Below are 16,694 nucleotides of genomic sequence, written 5' to 3'. Positions count from 1 at the left end.
AAAGGTGATGTAATTCTTAATTTGTTTAATATTTTAATGATTAATTTAATTATTATTACTATACTTTTATGTATTTCTGTTAAGTAAACAAATCGATCGATTAATATTTGGCTGGGCCCAAATTTTTTTTTTTAATTCAAATTTGTACATATAAAATTTAAAAAAGCAAACAAATTTATCGAATACAATTTAAACTATTATTTTAGAAGTTGTAAAGATAAAAAAATAAGTGTAACATTTAATATTTTATTTGAGAAATTACAATATATTAGTGTTGCATGGAACAATAATATTAATGTTTTGTTTTTTTTATTCTTTGTTAGTCATGAAATTGGAAGTAGTTATTCAGCCAGTACACAACAATTATTATTCAATATTCCTTTGAAGGTTTTTTTTTTACCAGTGAAGTTGGCCAAACATTAGTGTTTCTTTGACATTGTGTCATGTTAACCGGAATACATAAGTACAAATAACCAAATTATTGTACACGTAAAGCTGTCTGGTGATAGCGACATCAGTGACGGCCTATATTTACCTAAACTTCTGATACCATTCATTATGATTTGTGTGTAAAAGTTTTAAGGATAAAACCAAAAAAATAATACTTGTGTACATGCATTTATTATTATGACTAATTTATAATTATAATTACATAAAATATTGACTAGATTGAGAATACACTTAAAAAATTAAAAAATAAAACAAAAATTATTATAATAACGTATAAATATCGTACATATTGGTGTATTTTATAAATTATTCCATAGCAACAGCTTCTGTACTTGAAACACTATTCTTGTAGTTTGTAAGCTTAGAGTAAATGCGGTATTCCGCCATAAAAAAAAAAAAAAAAAATATATACACAATGTACGTTGGGACTTTTTATTAGGTAGGTAGGTATTGGGAACAAATAAATCAGTATGTAATTAAGCTACGGAAAATTCATTCAACTGTAGTAAACGATACAAAATTTGTAAATAACCATGTTGTAATATTAATAAAATAAAAGCCAACTCTTGTGTTTACTTTTGGTAAGGCTGTACTCGGCCCGCCTTATTTTATTATTATTAAGCAATTGTTTTTTTGTTGTGAGTTATAGAAATAGTTGAATTTTAAGACATGTGCGCATCTCATAATATCGATTAAGTATGCTAATCGCTAAAATGTTTAAATAAAGGCATTACAATGTTTGACGCTTGAGCCTATTAAAAGTGTCCTGTCTAGTGTTAACAATAAATTATTTATTCATGAAGGTGAGCTCAAATGAACGAGTTCGTTGAGTCACAATTAATAATATAAAACAATTTTGGAAGACAAAAACTAGGTAAAATGGTTTAAAGGGGAAAATATTAACATTAATACTAAAGGGAAATCCGATCCACTATTAATGTGATTTCTGTTTTAATATTGCTGCTCTAACACAGTGTTTAAAAACCAGAATGTACTTATCATTCCTATGGCGTTATTACAAAAGCGTAGTAACGCCCTGTAGTACATTAATTATGGAAAAAAAATCGTTTTAAAAATATTGAAAAAATATTTTAACTTTCAAAATATTTTTTCCTCAAATCTCTCTTCAAGTATAATTTAATAAGGTGTACCTTATGTGTTTCTTATAATGACTATTTTGATAAATAACTCACACTGTAACAATCATTTTGTATTCAATGACTATGAATTACTAAATTTGTTCAACTAATAGTGTTCCTTAACCCGCCTATATTTGAAACTTGTGTCTGGTGTTCAGTAAAAAAAATGATGGGGAATTATGACATAACACTACCTATTAGGGTTTTCTCTTACTGTATTATTAGGAAAATTTTCGATACCCCCCAAAAATAAACACGAATACTTCAGCCTCTGTAAGTTAAAAACATAATTTACCGACTTAAAATGTTATCTAGTTTGACTTAAAGTTACTGAATTATACTAGTAGTTAAAAATGTTTATATCTTAAAGATGTCTTACTTTTTAATAACTTAGATTTAACAATTTCTTTTTTTATGTACACTTACGGCTTGGTACACACACAAGGAGGTAGCTTAACGCGTTTTGACGTTTGCAGTTTTTGGGTGATAAAAGTTGTTAGGGTTTGACGTCATCCGCACGACCATAACTATCGTAGCTTAGGATATGATTAGGGTGACACAATTACGGGAAAATTTCTTGATGACGGTATATTTGGTGCCCGGCCGTCCGCCACCGTCATACAGGTAACAGTATGTCGGCGCCGTTCATGCCGCTGTGGACTCGCATATGCCTGTTCAGGTTGCCCGACTGCGAGAACCGCAACAGACACAGCTTGCATTGATACGGTTTCTCGCCGGAGTGTATTCTCAGGTGTTTGGTTAGGGTGGACGAGTCGCTGAACGCCTTCTTGCACAACCGGCACCGGTACGGCCGCTCGCCTGAGTGGGTGCGCATGTGCGTGGTCACCGAGGAGGACTGCGAGAACCGGCGGTCACAGATTTGACACCGGAACGGTTTTTCACCGGAGTGAGTGCGAACGTGCGCGGTCAGGTTGGCTGCTTGGCTAAACGATTTGTTGCAGTCGTCGCACCGGTACGGTTTCTCGCCGGAATGCGTTCGCAAGTGCGTCTTCAGTGTGCTCGGCCGCGCGTACGTCTTGCCGCATATTCGACACAAGTTCGGTCGGCATCCGTCTTCTCCCGACGTCGATCCGGAACCACCACCGCCGCCGCCGCCGTTAGCTGGCACGCACTCGCCACCTCCCGTCGACATTACCAGCTCCGTGGGTTTGCGCTCCTCGCAGTCCATAACGTCGTCGATGTTGCATGCAAACGGCGGTGGCGGCAGTTCTTGTGGCCGGAAATCGGCTGTGAACGAGTAAGTCGCACCGCCGGACGGATAGTTAGAGCCCATCGGCACTAACGGACTCATCAGGCCTTGGTGGTGCGCCGTTTGTCCGTGATGGTGTACTGGTGAAGTCGAAGTCGGCAACGCCCAACCGACCTAAGAGAGCCGCAACACATAATATGAAATTAGCCGTTATTTCTTAAGACCCCATATTCATAAATGCGGTAAAAACTTGAAGGGCTAAGAGTAAGACCTTCCATTACTGTTATAAGCCCTCGGTATACGGGCAATATTTAGACAAGTGTCTATCTCAAATATGTTCAAGGTTACCTACATCAAAGTATAAACGCGCATATTCTTAAAATGTTAACAAGTTATCATTTTATGGCAAAAAAAATCTCTTCGGGTCTATAGTAATGTTAGGCTTGGATTACTTGGAACAGGGTTATTGTCGTCGACAGATAAAAAGATTAGGTTAGATTGTGTTTCCCGGTCATCGTAACGCTTTTTATTAGGTTATTCCCTCCTGAATAACCTATTCTATGTTAAATAAAAATGGCCAAGAAAATAGTTAGGTCTGAGTCCAACCATGGATTAATATTAGTAAGTAATACTAATAAGGATATTATTAATTAATTAAAAAACTAAAAATTAGAAAATTAAATACTTTTTATTTGTAAGGTTTACTAATATTTTTGCTGTGCTAAAATTTTTTTTAAACACGAACTTAGAAATTTTGTTTGCACCTAGGCCTCGACCGCGAGTGTTAACAATTTCGGTACTACTTTCAACATTTTGTATTACAGTAACTTCATTGCCTTAAGCTTTATTTTTGTTTATTAATTATTATTTATTATTGGCTTTACACAGTTAAATACGCATTAATATGTGCTTAGCTCCTAATCAACTCGTGAATTGTGAATACCTACATGTTACAGATTTTTTATTAAAAAAAGAAAAACTTTAAATGTCTTAATTTTTATCATTGCGGTTATGGACTTCATTTTACATATAATATTGTGGTTGGGGGTTTCGGTTTTCGGTAATAAGTAACAACTATACACTAAACAGCCTTACTCAAGAACACTTTTAAATCGTTAATTAAAAATCTGCTGAGCTTTCTTAATTCCACTCTTCGAATTTCGTGTTGGGGGCCTTTTTAATTCCTAGGACAGAAGAATTTTTTTAATTTATATCGCCCTTAGCTGCTGTCAAGTGCACGAGTTTCATATCAGTAATTTATTTGTGTTCCTTATGTTTTATGAGTTATTCAGTAATGCTATTTTTATAGTTGTATTACCGATTGACACCCGAACTGAGTGTCGCCGTGTAACGGTGGATATCCGTGCATTGTCATGTTCATGCTGACGTTCACGCTCATGCTCGGATACTGTTGCTGTTGTTGTAAATGTTGTTGATGACCGCCTAAAGTTGTCCAGCACGTCTGGTCGCCGTACGGTGATCCATCATAGTCTACAAGCGGTGGAGAATCATCCTGTAGAACGTTATTAATTAACTATTAGTAAATACTGTTATTTAAAAAAAAATATATAACTTTTAACGTTTTGGTTTTCATTATAGTATTTTTTTTTTTGAATTTTTCGTGTTTCCATTATCGAGATCTTTAAAAATGTATGGGTCTGTCATTTACTTTTATTTATTTTTTTTTTTTTTTACTTACACTATCGAAGTTCCTTACATTACTGGCCGATAATGAGTATCCCTGATCATGGTGTTGATGGTGTTCGTTAGAAGATTGAGGAGTCGATACTGTGTGCTTCAGAGACAATAATACATCTGCCATGTTATCTCCACACGGTTTACTGCAAGTAAAATTAATGCTTATTCACAAGTACAATATTGATAATTTAAAATATTGTTATTCATTTTGGTTTTAACGTTAAATAGGTACCGACCATAATTTATAACAAAACATGAACTTATTAGGATAAGCAAGGACGGATACAAGGGGCTTTGGGGGCTGAATTCCTTTCCTATTATGTACTATTGTATGCATTAAAAGTGCTATTTTTTCATAACATAATATAATTGAATATTATAGAACTTTTTTACTGTATAAAAGTTAACTCAATGACTATTACTTACATGTATTTTAAGTGAATTTTTTCTAGCCCCTGCTTTTTTTAATTCCTAGATCCGCCCTTGGGAATAAGGATAAATTCTTTAAACTAATGTGTAGTTGGTTTCGTTAGATAATTCAGAATTTATAACGGACAATGGTTCGGCGTGGTTACAAGTCGTTTCGCCGAATAATATTTGTTTAACTATAAAGATTTAAGGCATAGTTAAAAGTTTTTAAAATCTACTTTAACTGCTTATAACAATGATGATGATCATTGTTATTATTATGATTTGCTAAATAAATTCTATAAATTTGATTTTCCTATTTAGATTATTAGAATTTGTGTTTCAATAAAGTACCTAATTAAGGTTTACTGAACAATTGATTGTAGTCTTTCTATACGTATTACTATTTAGTTTTAAATACGTGTTATCTCCTAATTAAAATTTAAAAAGTCCTTAGATTTGTAATTAACTGCTACGTTTGATAGATTTGTAGTAAATTAATTATGTAATACATAATAATTATATCATAGTTATTTGTTATGACTTACGAGTATAATGAAATAATCAATTCATTTTTTACCGGTCATGGTAGAAGGCAGCCATAATAAACTTGATATCGAGCGTATTCTTATATAGATATTAATATAAAAAGTTATATACATATCCCAGAACACGGACCATTGTGCAGTATTTTAGCTATTAAAAATATAAATATTGCAACTGTTAACTAACAAACAAAAAAAAACATAAACAAATATTTTTGTTTTGTAATAAATATATATTCATTGAGAACAAGTAATAATGTTCTAGGTGTATTGTCGTTATAACTGCAAATAAAATAAAATAGCCACAATCAAACGTTGTTTAATGTAAACTAAAGTTTATTATCAATAAATTAGATATCTCAAAATAGCTCTGGAAGCTCCAATCATCCTTAAATAATTGAACCGTTGCATACTAATTGTAAAACTCACCGAAAACAGGTATGCATAGGTATTATCCATATTTATTATTAATCATTGTAAAAATATGAAATTATATTGACATACCGTATTTTCGGTAAGTATACTATATACGTTCAACAATTAAAAAGTAAACTTTCAAAAGTTGTGTACGTATTGTTTTTATTGAAATTTTGTACTTTATTCATATGAATTATGTACTCCTAAATTTTTATTAATGATATCATTATTATTACCAAAAAAAGATAATATATGTTTTATAGTAACCTACCATTCTTCTTAAAACATTTTCAAAGAATAAATATCGTTAACTAATACAGGAAATAGTAGATGTATTAACTATTAACTACGTAATACACATTACCCTAAGTTTAATTTTAGCATTTATTAATTAATTGGATGTATCCATAAACTCTAGTATGCTAGTTACCTGACAAAGGGCGTCTATTTGTAATATGGTTATTATTATTATACGAAACCACTGTTGTATGTATATAAATATATTTATATGTTTACATTGTTAATTAATAGTACCAAATCTATTAATGACTATGATAGAAATGTTATTTTTAGATTAGACATCCGCAGATCTTTTAGGCAGTTAGTTGGCTTTCTTTTTTCAACTTGGATAATATTTACTTGGTAATATTTACTCAGGTGAACGTCACACAGTTCTGGGAAACTGAACAGTTTATCTCGAAATTTTTTAGGTAATTTTTTTATGTATTGTCCAACAATTAACACGAAAATATAAGAATTAAAAAAATGAAAAACTTTTCTCTTATAAATATTGGTTCCTTTAGTAGTAACTCGCACATAAAAACTTAGAAATTTACAACAATCTAGGTGAAATTTTTCCCTTTTTTTTTATTTTTTCTTAATACAAAAAAGTTTGACTACAGATTTTAAAGAAATAGATAATAGTTTACGTATAGTATACGTAAACTATTATGTTATAGCCCCACTCTATATTTATCTACAGTCTAATTTTTAGACCTTTAGTCCTAAAACTTCGCTTGGAAAAGAGAAATAAAGTAAAACCTTCCACACCTTTTAGGGAAAAGGTTTTATGATATATTTTTGGTTTGTCAACATTCATTAATAGTACTTTATCTCAAGAATATTCCATAGAAATTTAAAACTAATTAGACTATTTTAACAAATGTTATATATAATTATGCGAGGCCAATATTAACAGAAGATCGGCCAAATTTTTTACAATTTATAGAAAATAACGTTATACCTATTTGCCGTAGCGTTTTTGTTTTTTTTATATCAATACTTCATAAATTTTTTTTAATAAACAAAAATGAGAAAAAATTAAACTTTATAAATGAATGTTTTTTTTTGCTAGCAATTAGCACTTTTATTAGTTGTATTAGTTACTTATTAGTTTATTAAACATTCTTGTTAGTATAATACTACTAAGATTTCTTACCGAAGAAAAAATCATACAAAAGTAAATTGCAATGCGGTTACTCAACCTGAAATAAATGAACGTGATACGTGGGAGTATAAATAAGGTAAACATAATATTTCCCGGAAACTATTTTGGTACACCTACAAATATGAGTTATTATAATTACTTTTCGTATTAAAAATGTATTATTACTGTTATATTATACTCAGATATTATTATTATAAAGAAAAACGCTCAAGAGGACGCTACCCACCCGTAATTTATCCACGAAAAATGGTTTTGCAGGAGACAAAAATGCGAGGGCGGTATTTACAGTAAACGTATAAAATGTTTACAATGTATAGAGAAGAACTTTATCTACGGGATAGCGTTTTTAGTTTTTTGATAACTTAAACACAATCAAAATTATTCATTCGTAAAGATTCATTTTCCCCCTATTTTTTATTTGTTTATAAAAAAATATCAATTATAGATATCAAAAAAATTAAAGCGCTACCCCATAGATAAAGTTCTTATCTATACATTGTGAAAATGTATTAAATCTACTCTTAATACTGGCCTCACTTACTTATGTCTCACGCAAAGCCGTTTTGATAGGAAAAAAAATGTAATTTATTCTATAGAAATGACTGTGGTAGTCTGACAAATAAATGGCAATCAATGAAGTATCCTTATTAGTTATTACTGTAATTATAAGTATGCACTATAGTTTAAACTCTTAATTAAGATTTTTTCGAAAAATTGTCTTAGAAATGGCCTGGGTAGCGTCCTCTGTGCTTAGAAATTAATACAGTGTTGTCCTGAAATGAGGTTTTTGAAAAGTATTTTCATCCTGAAATAGTACAGTACTTTTATCTTCCATCAGTGGCGCGAACAGGAAAAAATTGCAGGGATGGCTCTAACCCACGGGTATGTTTATAATTTATTATACGGTATAGCTATTTATATATCTTATTATAGTTCAAAGAAATTTTACTTTAATTAAAATAATATTACAATTTATAGTTTTAATTAAATTGTTCTGCGTTTCCCAAAAGTAATTTATTATCCCAAGTATTTAAAATTTTATTTAGCTAAACAAATTGAATTCGCTTAATTTCCTTAGCTCTACTAAGTAGAGTATCTACTGATTATGGATATTGTACTGACTATTTGTATGTTGCGATGTATAAACGTTTATAATTGTTGACAACAATTTTACTCAATAATTTTTGTATATAATGAAAATTTAGAGCAATGAGCCTGTTTAAAAATAAGAAGTTCCGTTTTTTTGAGCCAGTCTCATACACACTGCACAAATATAAAAAGCTTAAATTCGTTTGAGATTTATTTTCCTTTCATTATTGGACCAAAAGCTCAGATAAATATGTAGTCGACAATAACAGTGCCCACTACATGTTACACAGTACCTATACATTTGGCTTTTCTCGCGAATAAAAACATTATCAACTTTAAACTCTCAGTAAACCAATGTGTTCCAATCTTACTCAACTTTCTAAAATTTCAATCTTTCTCGATATAAAATTTCTTCGTAAGAGCATCTTCGCTATGGTTACACTTTTCTACTTTCACGTTCGTTCAAACTGGATTTATTATTTAATAATATGTACTTAAATATGTAACCGTTAACACTAAATACTAATTATAGTAACAAATCCTAGATCTAATTAGAATTATTCAACATTTAGAACAAGTAATAAATAATAAACGTTTTCACGGTTAATACAATATGATTTATAAATATAATATTAACCCAATTATAATATCTCAACATTGTAAAAAAATATTTTTAATTTGTTTACTAAAATCATAGTAATATACTGTAGGTACTGTAATTTAAATTAAATGTAGTTAAAATAAATGTACATTTTTTACCCCACTCGAGTCCAAACTTCAACCACCACTAGTTTGAAAGTATAATTCATACTTTTTATAATAATAAATAATATTTGACAGCAGGGATATCACCTATGTCCTACTACCTTCCTACCTAGCTACCTTCTACGTCCTACGATTTACTCGTTAAATGTTTTAGAACATGATTTAAGTGTATTTTGAAGCCTTATGAAAATATAAACTTTAATTTGCAAAACATAAATGTTGGTTGGTACATACATGTATATTATTTCGGCTTATTTTCTTATTTGCATGCTTATTTTTAATGTGCAGTGTATACTTAAATGTGAATAAATATTATAATAAAATAGAATACAAAATTTACTTGTAAGGTCCGCCGACTGTGACGATGGTTGGCTGTTGTAACTGAATGGTGTGCTCGTTAGGCTGCTCCAACCCTGGCGTACAGCAAGTATCTGTGCAGAATTGCGTTGGGCCGTGCAACATACCCGCACCCACCAGTAGCGTAGGGTCGCCTAACAGATCTTCGCCACCTGCGCACCAATCCATCGACCCCCGTACTGACGACCACTCAACCCCCGGCCATACCGTGTCCTCCCCTGCAATAACCATGTACACAAGAAATAATTTAATGGTAAATAGCCTATATTAGTACATAATCAAACTAGGTACACACAATAAAAAATAATTATGAATACAATATAACGTATGATACTAACAATAAGTATAACCTACATAGACAATCTGCCAGTATCCACGTCGTATAGTGAAAAATTACCGAGAACCCGAATTGCCTCCGGAACCTATACGATCTGTTTGCTTTCATATTTTGTGTTTAGGTTATTTAGGATGCATATGGTAATAACTAAAATCTACATCTTATTTTCCTGTATTGTCATTTACAAATTAAAAATAATACTGTTTAAATTTAGATTATTATTAAAATATTAATAAAATAAATTATGAGTTTGTTTATGGTAGATGTTATTACAGTAAATACACATATGTGTATATAATAATATATGTACCTATGTGTAAAATTATTAGAAATGTACTTAATTACGAGTTTTTTCAATTTTTAATGTAGTTTCTTTTTTTTATTGTGCTAAACAAAATTTAAAATTTGCGTTGTTAAAAATAAAAATTTGTATTAGGTATATTTTTAAAATATGACAATATTACATCGATTTCTGTTATGAGGACGCATTACAGTTGTAATTTAAGGTGTAAATCTTGCCACCTCTTAGCCGTACTATTTTTTCTGTAGTAGAAATAAAGTTTTGATATTTTGGAAAAATATAAAAAACAAAATCATACCTTCAAATGTCGTCGGTTTTTGTTAATTTTAATAGTTTAACTTTTATGATGTACTTAATCATATTTCTCTTATTTTAATTACTTAAATAAAAATCTATTTAATCATAATAAATTAAAAAAATGACACTGTACGTCTTATGATATTGTTTTTTACGTATCAACAAAGTTTTTAGATTCAACAACTTCTACTGACTATTGACTGACTAGGGTGGTTTATAGCTAGCTATATAATAATAACGAAGACAAATGGTGATAAACGTGGAAAATACAAATTATGATAGTCTGATTAAACACTATGTCTATCCTATTCATAATTGCAATTTTATTTGTTATTTTTATTCAGGGCTGATTTACAACGTGTGAACATTAAAATTCTCCAACGTAAGATAAAAGGACCATTTAAATAATATAGGTATAGGTAAAGGTACATTACATTTTCATACATTTACCTAATAGGAACAACAAAGAAATTATTTTATTATGACAATTTTTAACTTTTTGGTTAGTGTAAATTGTTAGTAACTTTTTTAAGTATTACGTACATTTTTGCAGCAATAATCCAATACTCTAAATACTTTGATTCGTGTATTATCTAAAGCGAATTTAAGGTAGAGTAATCCGGCAATGCGAAGATAGATAATTGATTTACAGACAACTGAAATCTATGCATCGCGGCTTCCGAAGAACAACGACCTAAGTGCAATTTCTGAAAACGTCTTTGTGATTTTGTAATCAGGTGAGTTACAAAGTTTACAAAGTCCATAAATAGGATTGCGAATAATTAATTAATGCATTTTTTAAAATTATTTTTTTTTTTATCACATAATTTATAAAGATATTTAAGATTTATAATTTAGAAAGATATTTATTTAAATTCACTCTTCTATAAAATGATACATTTTACAATTATGTTGTTGTTCTTCGGAGGCCTCGATATCAAGTATTAATTATTATGTTGTATTTAAATTTGATTTGTAATAAAATTTCATATTTTTAATTATCTTTAGGTATAGGGTGATAAAAAAAAATAATAAATTAAAGGTAATTTTCTCTATCGTCTATTTAAGGCTTCTTAAGTAAATAAAGAAGCATCCTTTTTTTTTTTTTTGCAATGTATATTTATAATATATTCAGTGGTTTATCACGGTTATTAACATGTACTGTGGAAGGTGAGAATTTAAATTCTTAAGAATTTAAAAAATATTTTAAACATTTCTAGTACATTATTACCCAAGCATAATTTTTATATTTATTTTTCTCAACTTCGCATCGAAACTAAAATGTGTTTTTAAAAATCTAAAATCATAAATAAAAGTGTTGAGTGTTGATATAAAAAAAAATTATCCCATACATATACTAGTAACTAGTTTGATGTAAAATATATTCAAAACTATATTCGACATTCTTAACGAATTCGTTAAAATAAAAAAAGTATCGTCTAGACTGATTTTTTTTACATTTTAACCTTTTCGATATATCGGCAGACAAAATAAAATTGTTGTGTCTACAATATCGATATTGATAAATGTTATATTTTTTACTGTAAACGTAAAAAATAATAATTATTAGTTATAACCATGTTATTATTATGTAAATATTAAATTATACATAACAAAACTTCATTGAGGTTTATGCGGATTCAGGGAAAGTGTGGACAGACACAGAAACGAAAATATCAAAACAACTTTCATAAAAAAAAAAAATAAATAAATAAAAAAACATATTTATTCTCTTTGTATATTATGTATACATACAAAGAGAACCGAGAGGGTGGAAAAAATAAATGTTTAAAAGGAGCGCGTGTTCGCTTTGGCAAAGCGTCCAGGATGGGCGGGTAACGGCGGTTGTCCCTGAAGTCTGCTGTTGGCTAGTTGTGAAGTGGTTGTTTGACCGTCGTTATGGCAACAATATTGTAAAAGGGATTGTGCAAACCGCATTGTTATTGGTTACGGTTGGATGAGGCGAGGGGTGATTGAAGGGCTTCGTTCATTGGTTGACAAACACCGCGCCAGTGTTTCTCTGGAAAAACGATTCCCCGGGCACAGTGCGCTCGAAATGTATTATAGTTACCCCCTCCGATCCCTTGCCACCACCGAACGTCGGTATTATCATAAACGCGTATCCCAACTTTTTAACGGCGTTTCACAATACGCATAATAATATACAGTAGGGATGTCGTTATACCTATTACATATCATATTATTTTGGAAGCCCGTAACATTTTAGTAAAATGTAAATTCCCTCAGCTTCATATACCATTCTGTTCCTTTCATATAATAAGAAAAACATGACTTATTTTCGTACATACGCATTTATATTTCATAATTTTTTATCCGTATACTACGATAATATTTTCAGATAAACTACGAACCAAAACAAGAGTTATCAAAACTTTAGATTTGGCTAAATCGAAAACAAAATTTAGACCAAATTATTTTCTCTAAACTAGGTTTCCTACAATGCCGTATTTAGAGGAAGGCTGAGGGGGCTACCTACAGCCGGCAGCCCTACCCTAACTTTCAGAAAATATAAACAAAAATGCCGGTGTCTTTTAGTCCATCAAAAATGTATTCGAAAAAATCGACTCAATTTTTACTAAAAGCAATTAATGGATTAAACATTGTTGCAAACAATACTTACCCTAATACCACCGGAAGTTGAGAAGTATATATTAACTAACCAATACTTCTTTGAAAAAATGTATGACTCTTTTATTTTTTTTAAATTGTAGGTAACGACTAAATAAATTTAAATTTTCTCATAATATATTGATAACAAAATAAAATTAGTAAGTAATAGCCACTTAATTTTTTTTTAGTTTTTAATAGTCACTACACGGCCCAAGATGCGATCGCCCCCAAGGGTTCAAAACCTCCCCTGAATGATATTGAATGTCTAATATTGTGTGCGTAGTGGCAACAAATTTGGTACCATAATACACTTATCAATAACTCGCCAACATTTTTTAATATACCTACGTTCTAAATAAATAGAAATGTGTTAAAATTCTAAATCAAATTATAGTTATTAGACCGCCTGCGTTTTTAGCGTTAATTAAAGTTTATTAGTGATTAAAAAGAAATATATACCTACTTATTTACCTACTTACTATAAAATTGTTTTTTTTTTGCCGGGGGGTTTGGAGAGATTAAATAGTGCAGTTAAAGGCTTGAGCTCAATGATAGTAAATTCTAAGAAAATGAACGTAAGGGTAAATATAGGCTAAAGAAGTACCTTAAAGTTCATAAATTACATTTTTAACCTCCCACCAGGATTTTAAACGCATTATAAGGATAAGGTCCGGACATTTGTCTTTCTTCTTCTTAAGCATTTACGGTCCCTGCAGAACTCTAGCTGCCTCTACTGCATTCCTCCAACCATCTCTATTTTGTACCGACTCCTGCTCGGCTATTCTGCAATATTTATAGTTGATTCCAACTATAAATATTTATTAGTATATACTACAAGTATCATAGCCGACAATAAAGATTAAAAATCACCATTCTGAGGTGCATTTATTCATATTAACTAGAGCGTCGTGGCAGGGGCGTATTTATGGGGGTGGCTGAGGAGGCTTCAGCCTCCCACCCAAAATTTTTTAGTCTGCCTATGGGCCTATATGATGTGAATTGTAGAAGTTTAATATTGTCAAGTTTTTATTAGGAGTTAGTGCCTCAACCTAACCTATTTACGTTTTTTTTCTATGTGTAGACTTCTTGTAAATCGCGAATGTGTTCACTTTTTCATTTGTCATTTTTCGCTTGAGCAATTTTCTTTTAAATATTTTTATTTTGCTGTTTACCGTGTTTCATATGTCAATGCAAATTGCTTGGAGTCAATTTGAGTAAAAGAGTTACTTTGACCTTATAAACTGCAGCAATGATTTAAATAGTTCTTCCAATACATGATTTTTATATTACATAATATTGAGAAATTACATTTACAACCCAGGAACAAACAATAACAATTTAACTGTAATAATAATAGTGGTATGATTTCTAGGTATTTTTTTATTTGTCTGGAGTACCCTTAAGCCACTCCGTTCAAAAATTAACCCCACCCTCCTCTTTTAAAAATGAAGGGGCATCTAACTCAAAAATAAATTAGCCTTGTGACGCCACTGCTGAAGTTTATATCACTGTGTCCGATTAGACAAAAGTCGAAAGGTTTAGTATTTGAAGCTTAGAATATTAGTCAAACCAAAAAAACCGCGCCCCGTTGTTCACTCCATGACTACAAATAACTAATAGGCAATTATTTTTTATTTTTATTATAATATAATTGTTTAAAAATAGTTGTTTATAATAGCCATAATGTACAGTATTATATGATAATAGTTTAGTTTATACATCTCTAAATTCCATTCAATACTTAATATTCTTTAGAATAATTCATACTTACATTATTTATTTTTATAATTTGTGTTATGTTTAAACATTTTATTTACATTTTCCAATTTTTTATTTGAAATTTCGTTTTATAAACAAATATATACATTTTTAAAAAAATGGTATTTTAATTGTATTTAAATAAGTATAATTTATCTATAAAATTAATATTTTGGAATGCGCTTAATAGGAAATCATGATCGCTTTGGGCATACGGGTGTTTAATAATAGTACACATTGACAAACACCTAGTGAATAGCAATTAGCAAATTTAAAATATTACCAGTGGATGCGGCGGCCGGGTCCAATTGTGCGGACTGCAACAGATCGGCTTCTTCTGTAGACGTTTTTGGGCGTCAAGTCATTTTTGGTTACCCAAATCCGGAACCCACGATTAAGGGTAAAATAATATCCATTCGGCGGTTGCTTGAAGAGATGACGTTGGTGGTGTTCATCGAGTTGCCGTGACCGTTTTTAGTGAATTTATAGAATAAACCATATTTTGCATAGCACCGTAAAATAAAAAAAAATAACTAACTATACAAAGTAAATTTAATTGATTTGGTAAATTTAAGCGAGTGACGTTTACAGTGTGTGACTAGTTTGTTATATTATTATTTAAGTAATCGAAAAAAAATCAATTATTTCTAAAACGAAAACGACGGTAGTAGTACAGTGTCAAGAAAAAACAACACCAGCTCTTGTGTGTTGTTGAGACACTAGCTTTGACTTCACTGACAATGACGACCCTCGACACGATAGCGATTAATGCCATGTGATGGGGGTTGACCACAGAAGGGACGCCGCTACTTGTCCTCCCGTGTTTCTACTTATGTCGCCTACAACTGGTGTCCACTTCTCGGCTCTACGATTGGCGCTTTTTTTTTTTATTATTTAAACCGAACTCGTTATTCTCATACAGTACACAAATGCATGCGTAGGGCAAACAACTCGGCTTAACCGCACCGACAGTCAATCGTGACACTTAAAGCGATCTGGATTACAAATTTACTATAGTTAAGACTATACTATCATAAATCGCAAGGAGATTATAGATCAGAAATAATCACTATTTAAGAGCCAGCACGCTAAAGCATGTTCCATGTTTTATAATTTTAGCCGTTAGGCTTCAAGTAGACTGTTACTTTTTTTTCTTGATTTTTTTATAATTAATATTTCAGCTACTGTGTAAAGCTGAGAAGTATTTGATTTTACAACCATGTGTTTTTCTATTCAGTTCTCATGATATCTCTGGAACCGCTGGATGGTGTGGGTTTAATATTTACTATTTTAATAGCTTTAGAAAAAACATCGAGTAAAAAAAGGGATAAAATAATACAATATAACTTTTTTTAATACAATTGCAAACATTCATAAAATTGGAAATTTATATTACATAATCGAATGAATAAAAGCACATGTTATTAGTCAGTGTTCATCACTCAACTGTGCTATTTTATCCAGTAGATATTGTATGGATAAAATCCCTATGATCATGAATGCTAAATGGTTAATATAAATATTTTGTCATGCGTAGGTACAAAGTGTACTCTGGGTTAGTTCATGTGTACGATTTCAGAGCATTCAAGTAGTTTAAGCTCTTTACATTTGAAGAGCACAGGGGAAGAATGGTAGTAGTCCATTTATGAAAATTTGTTTTTCAAATAGTTTTTACAATATATGCCGTTAATATTTTTTATTTATGTCAATAGGTTGTTTAAATAAATACATTTTTTATTAGAATAGTACTTAATGTGATTTTTTTTGTTCTTATGTAAGAGGGAGAGGAATTCACGAACTTTGTTTTTGCTATGCTCTAAAACTTTCATACATGGACTACTACCG

At 30.7% G+C, this 16,694-nt stretch overlaps 1 protein-coding gene across 2 annotated transcripts; it reads right to left on the bottom strand.

The window, feature by feature from the left end:
• Positions 1-1,556: 1,556 nt before the first annotated feature.
• Positions 1,557-15,629, bottom strand: LOC126839190 (protein glass). Of its 2 annotated transcripts, XM_050574315.1 has the most exons (5): positions 15,133-15,629; positions 9,509-9,743; positions 4,499-4,640; positions 4,118-4,312; positions 1,557-2,973 (listed from the first exon to the last, which is right to left on the bottom strand). In XM_050574315.1, the coding sequence occupies exons 2-5, from the start codon at positions 9,691-9,693 to the stop codon at positions 2,206-2,208; spliced, it is 1,290 nt and encodes a 429-aa protein (XP_050430272.1). In that variant the 5' UTR covers positions 9,694-9,743; positions 15,133-15,629; the 3' UTR covers positions 1,557-2,205. The 2 variants fall into 2 exon arrangements, with proteins under 2 accessions (XP_050430272.1, XP_050430273.1); XM_050574316.1 differs by lacking the exon at positions 9,509-9,743.
• Positions 15,630-16,694: the final 1,065 nt, after the last annotated feature.

This window comes from Adelges cooleyi, unplaced genomic scaffold (genome assembly GCF_023614345.1).
Source record: "Adelges cooleyi isolate 19-005CV unplaced genomic scaffold, UGA_ACOO_1.1 ACOO_flye_CR_arks_rails_tigmint_CR_PRNA_30, whole genome shotgun sequence".
Lineage (NCBI taxonomy): Eukaryota > Metazoa > Arthropoda > Insecta > Hemiptera > Adelgidae > Adelges > Adelges cooleyi.
Note: the sequence above shows the minus strand (reverse complement) of the source record. Positions and strands in the feature narration are given on the sequence as shown.

Coding starts and splice junctions, on each gene's coding strand:
- LOC126839190 (XM_050574315.1), bottom strand. CDS start 9,693: ATGGATTGGTGCGCAGGTGGCGAAGATCTGTTAGGCGACCCTACGCTA. Junction 4,641..9,508: donor ACAGTCGGCGGACCTTACAA/GTAAATTTTGTA, acceptor TTTTACTTGCAG/TAAACCGTGTGGAGATAACA. Junction 2,974..4,117: donor CTCAGTTCGGGTGTCAATCG/GTAATACAACTA, acceptor CGGCTCTCTTAG/GTCGGTTGGGCGTTGCCGAC.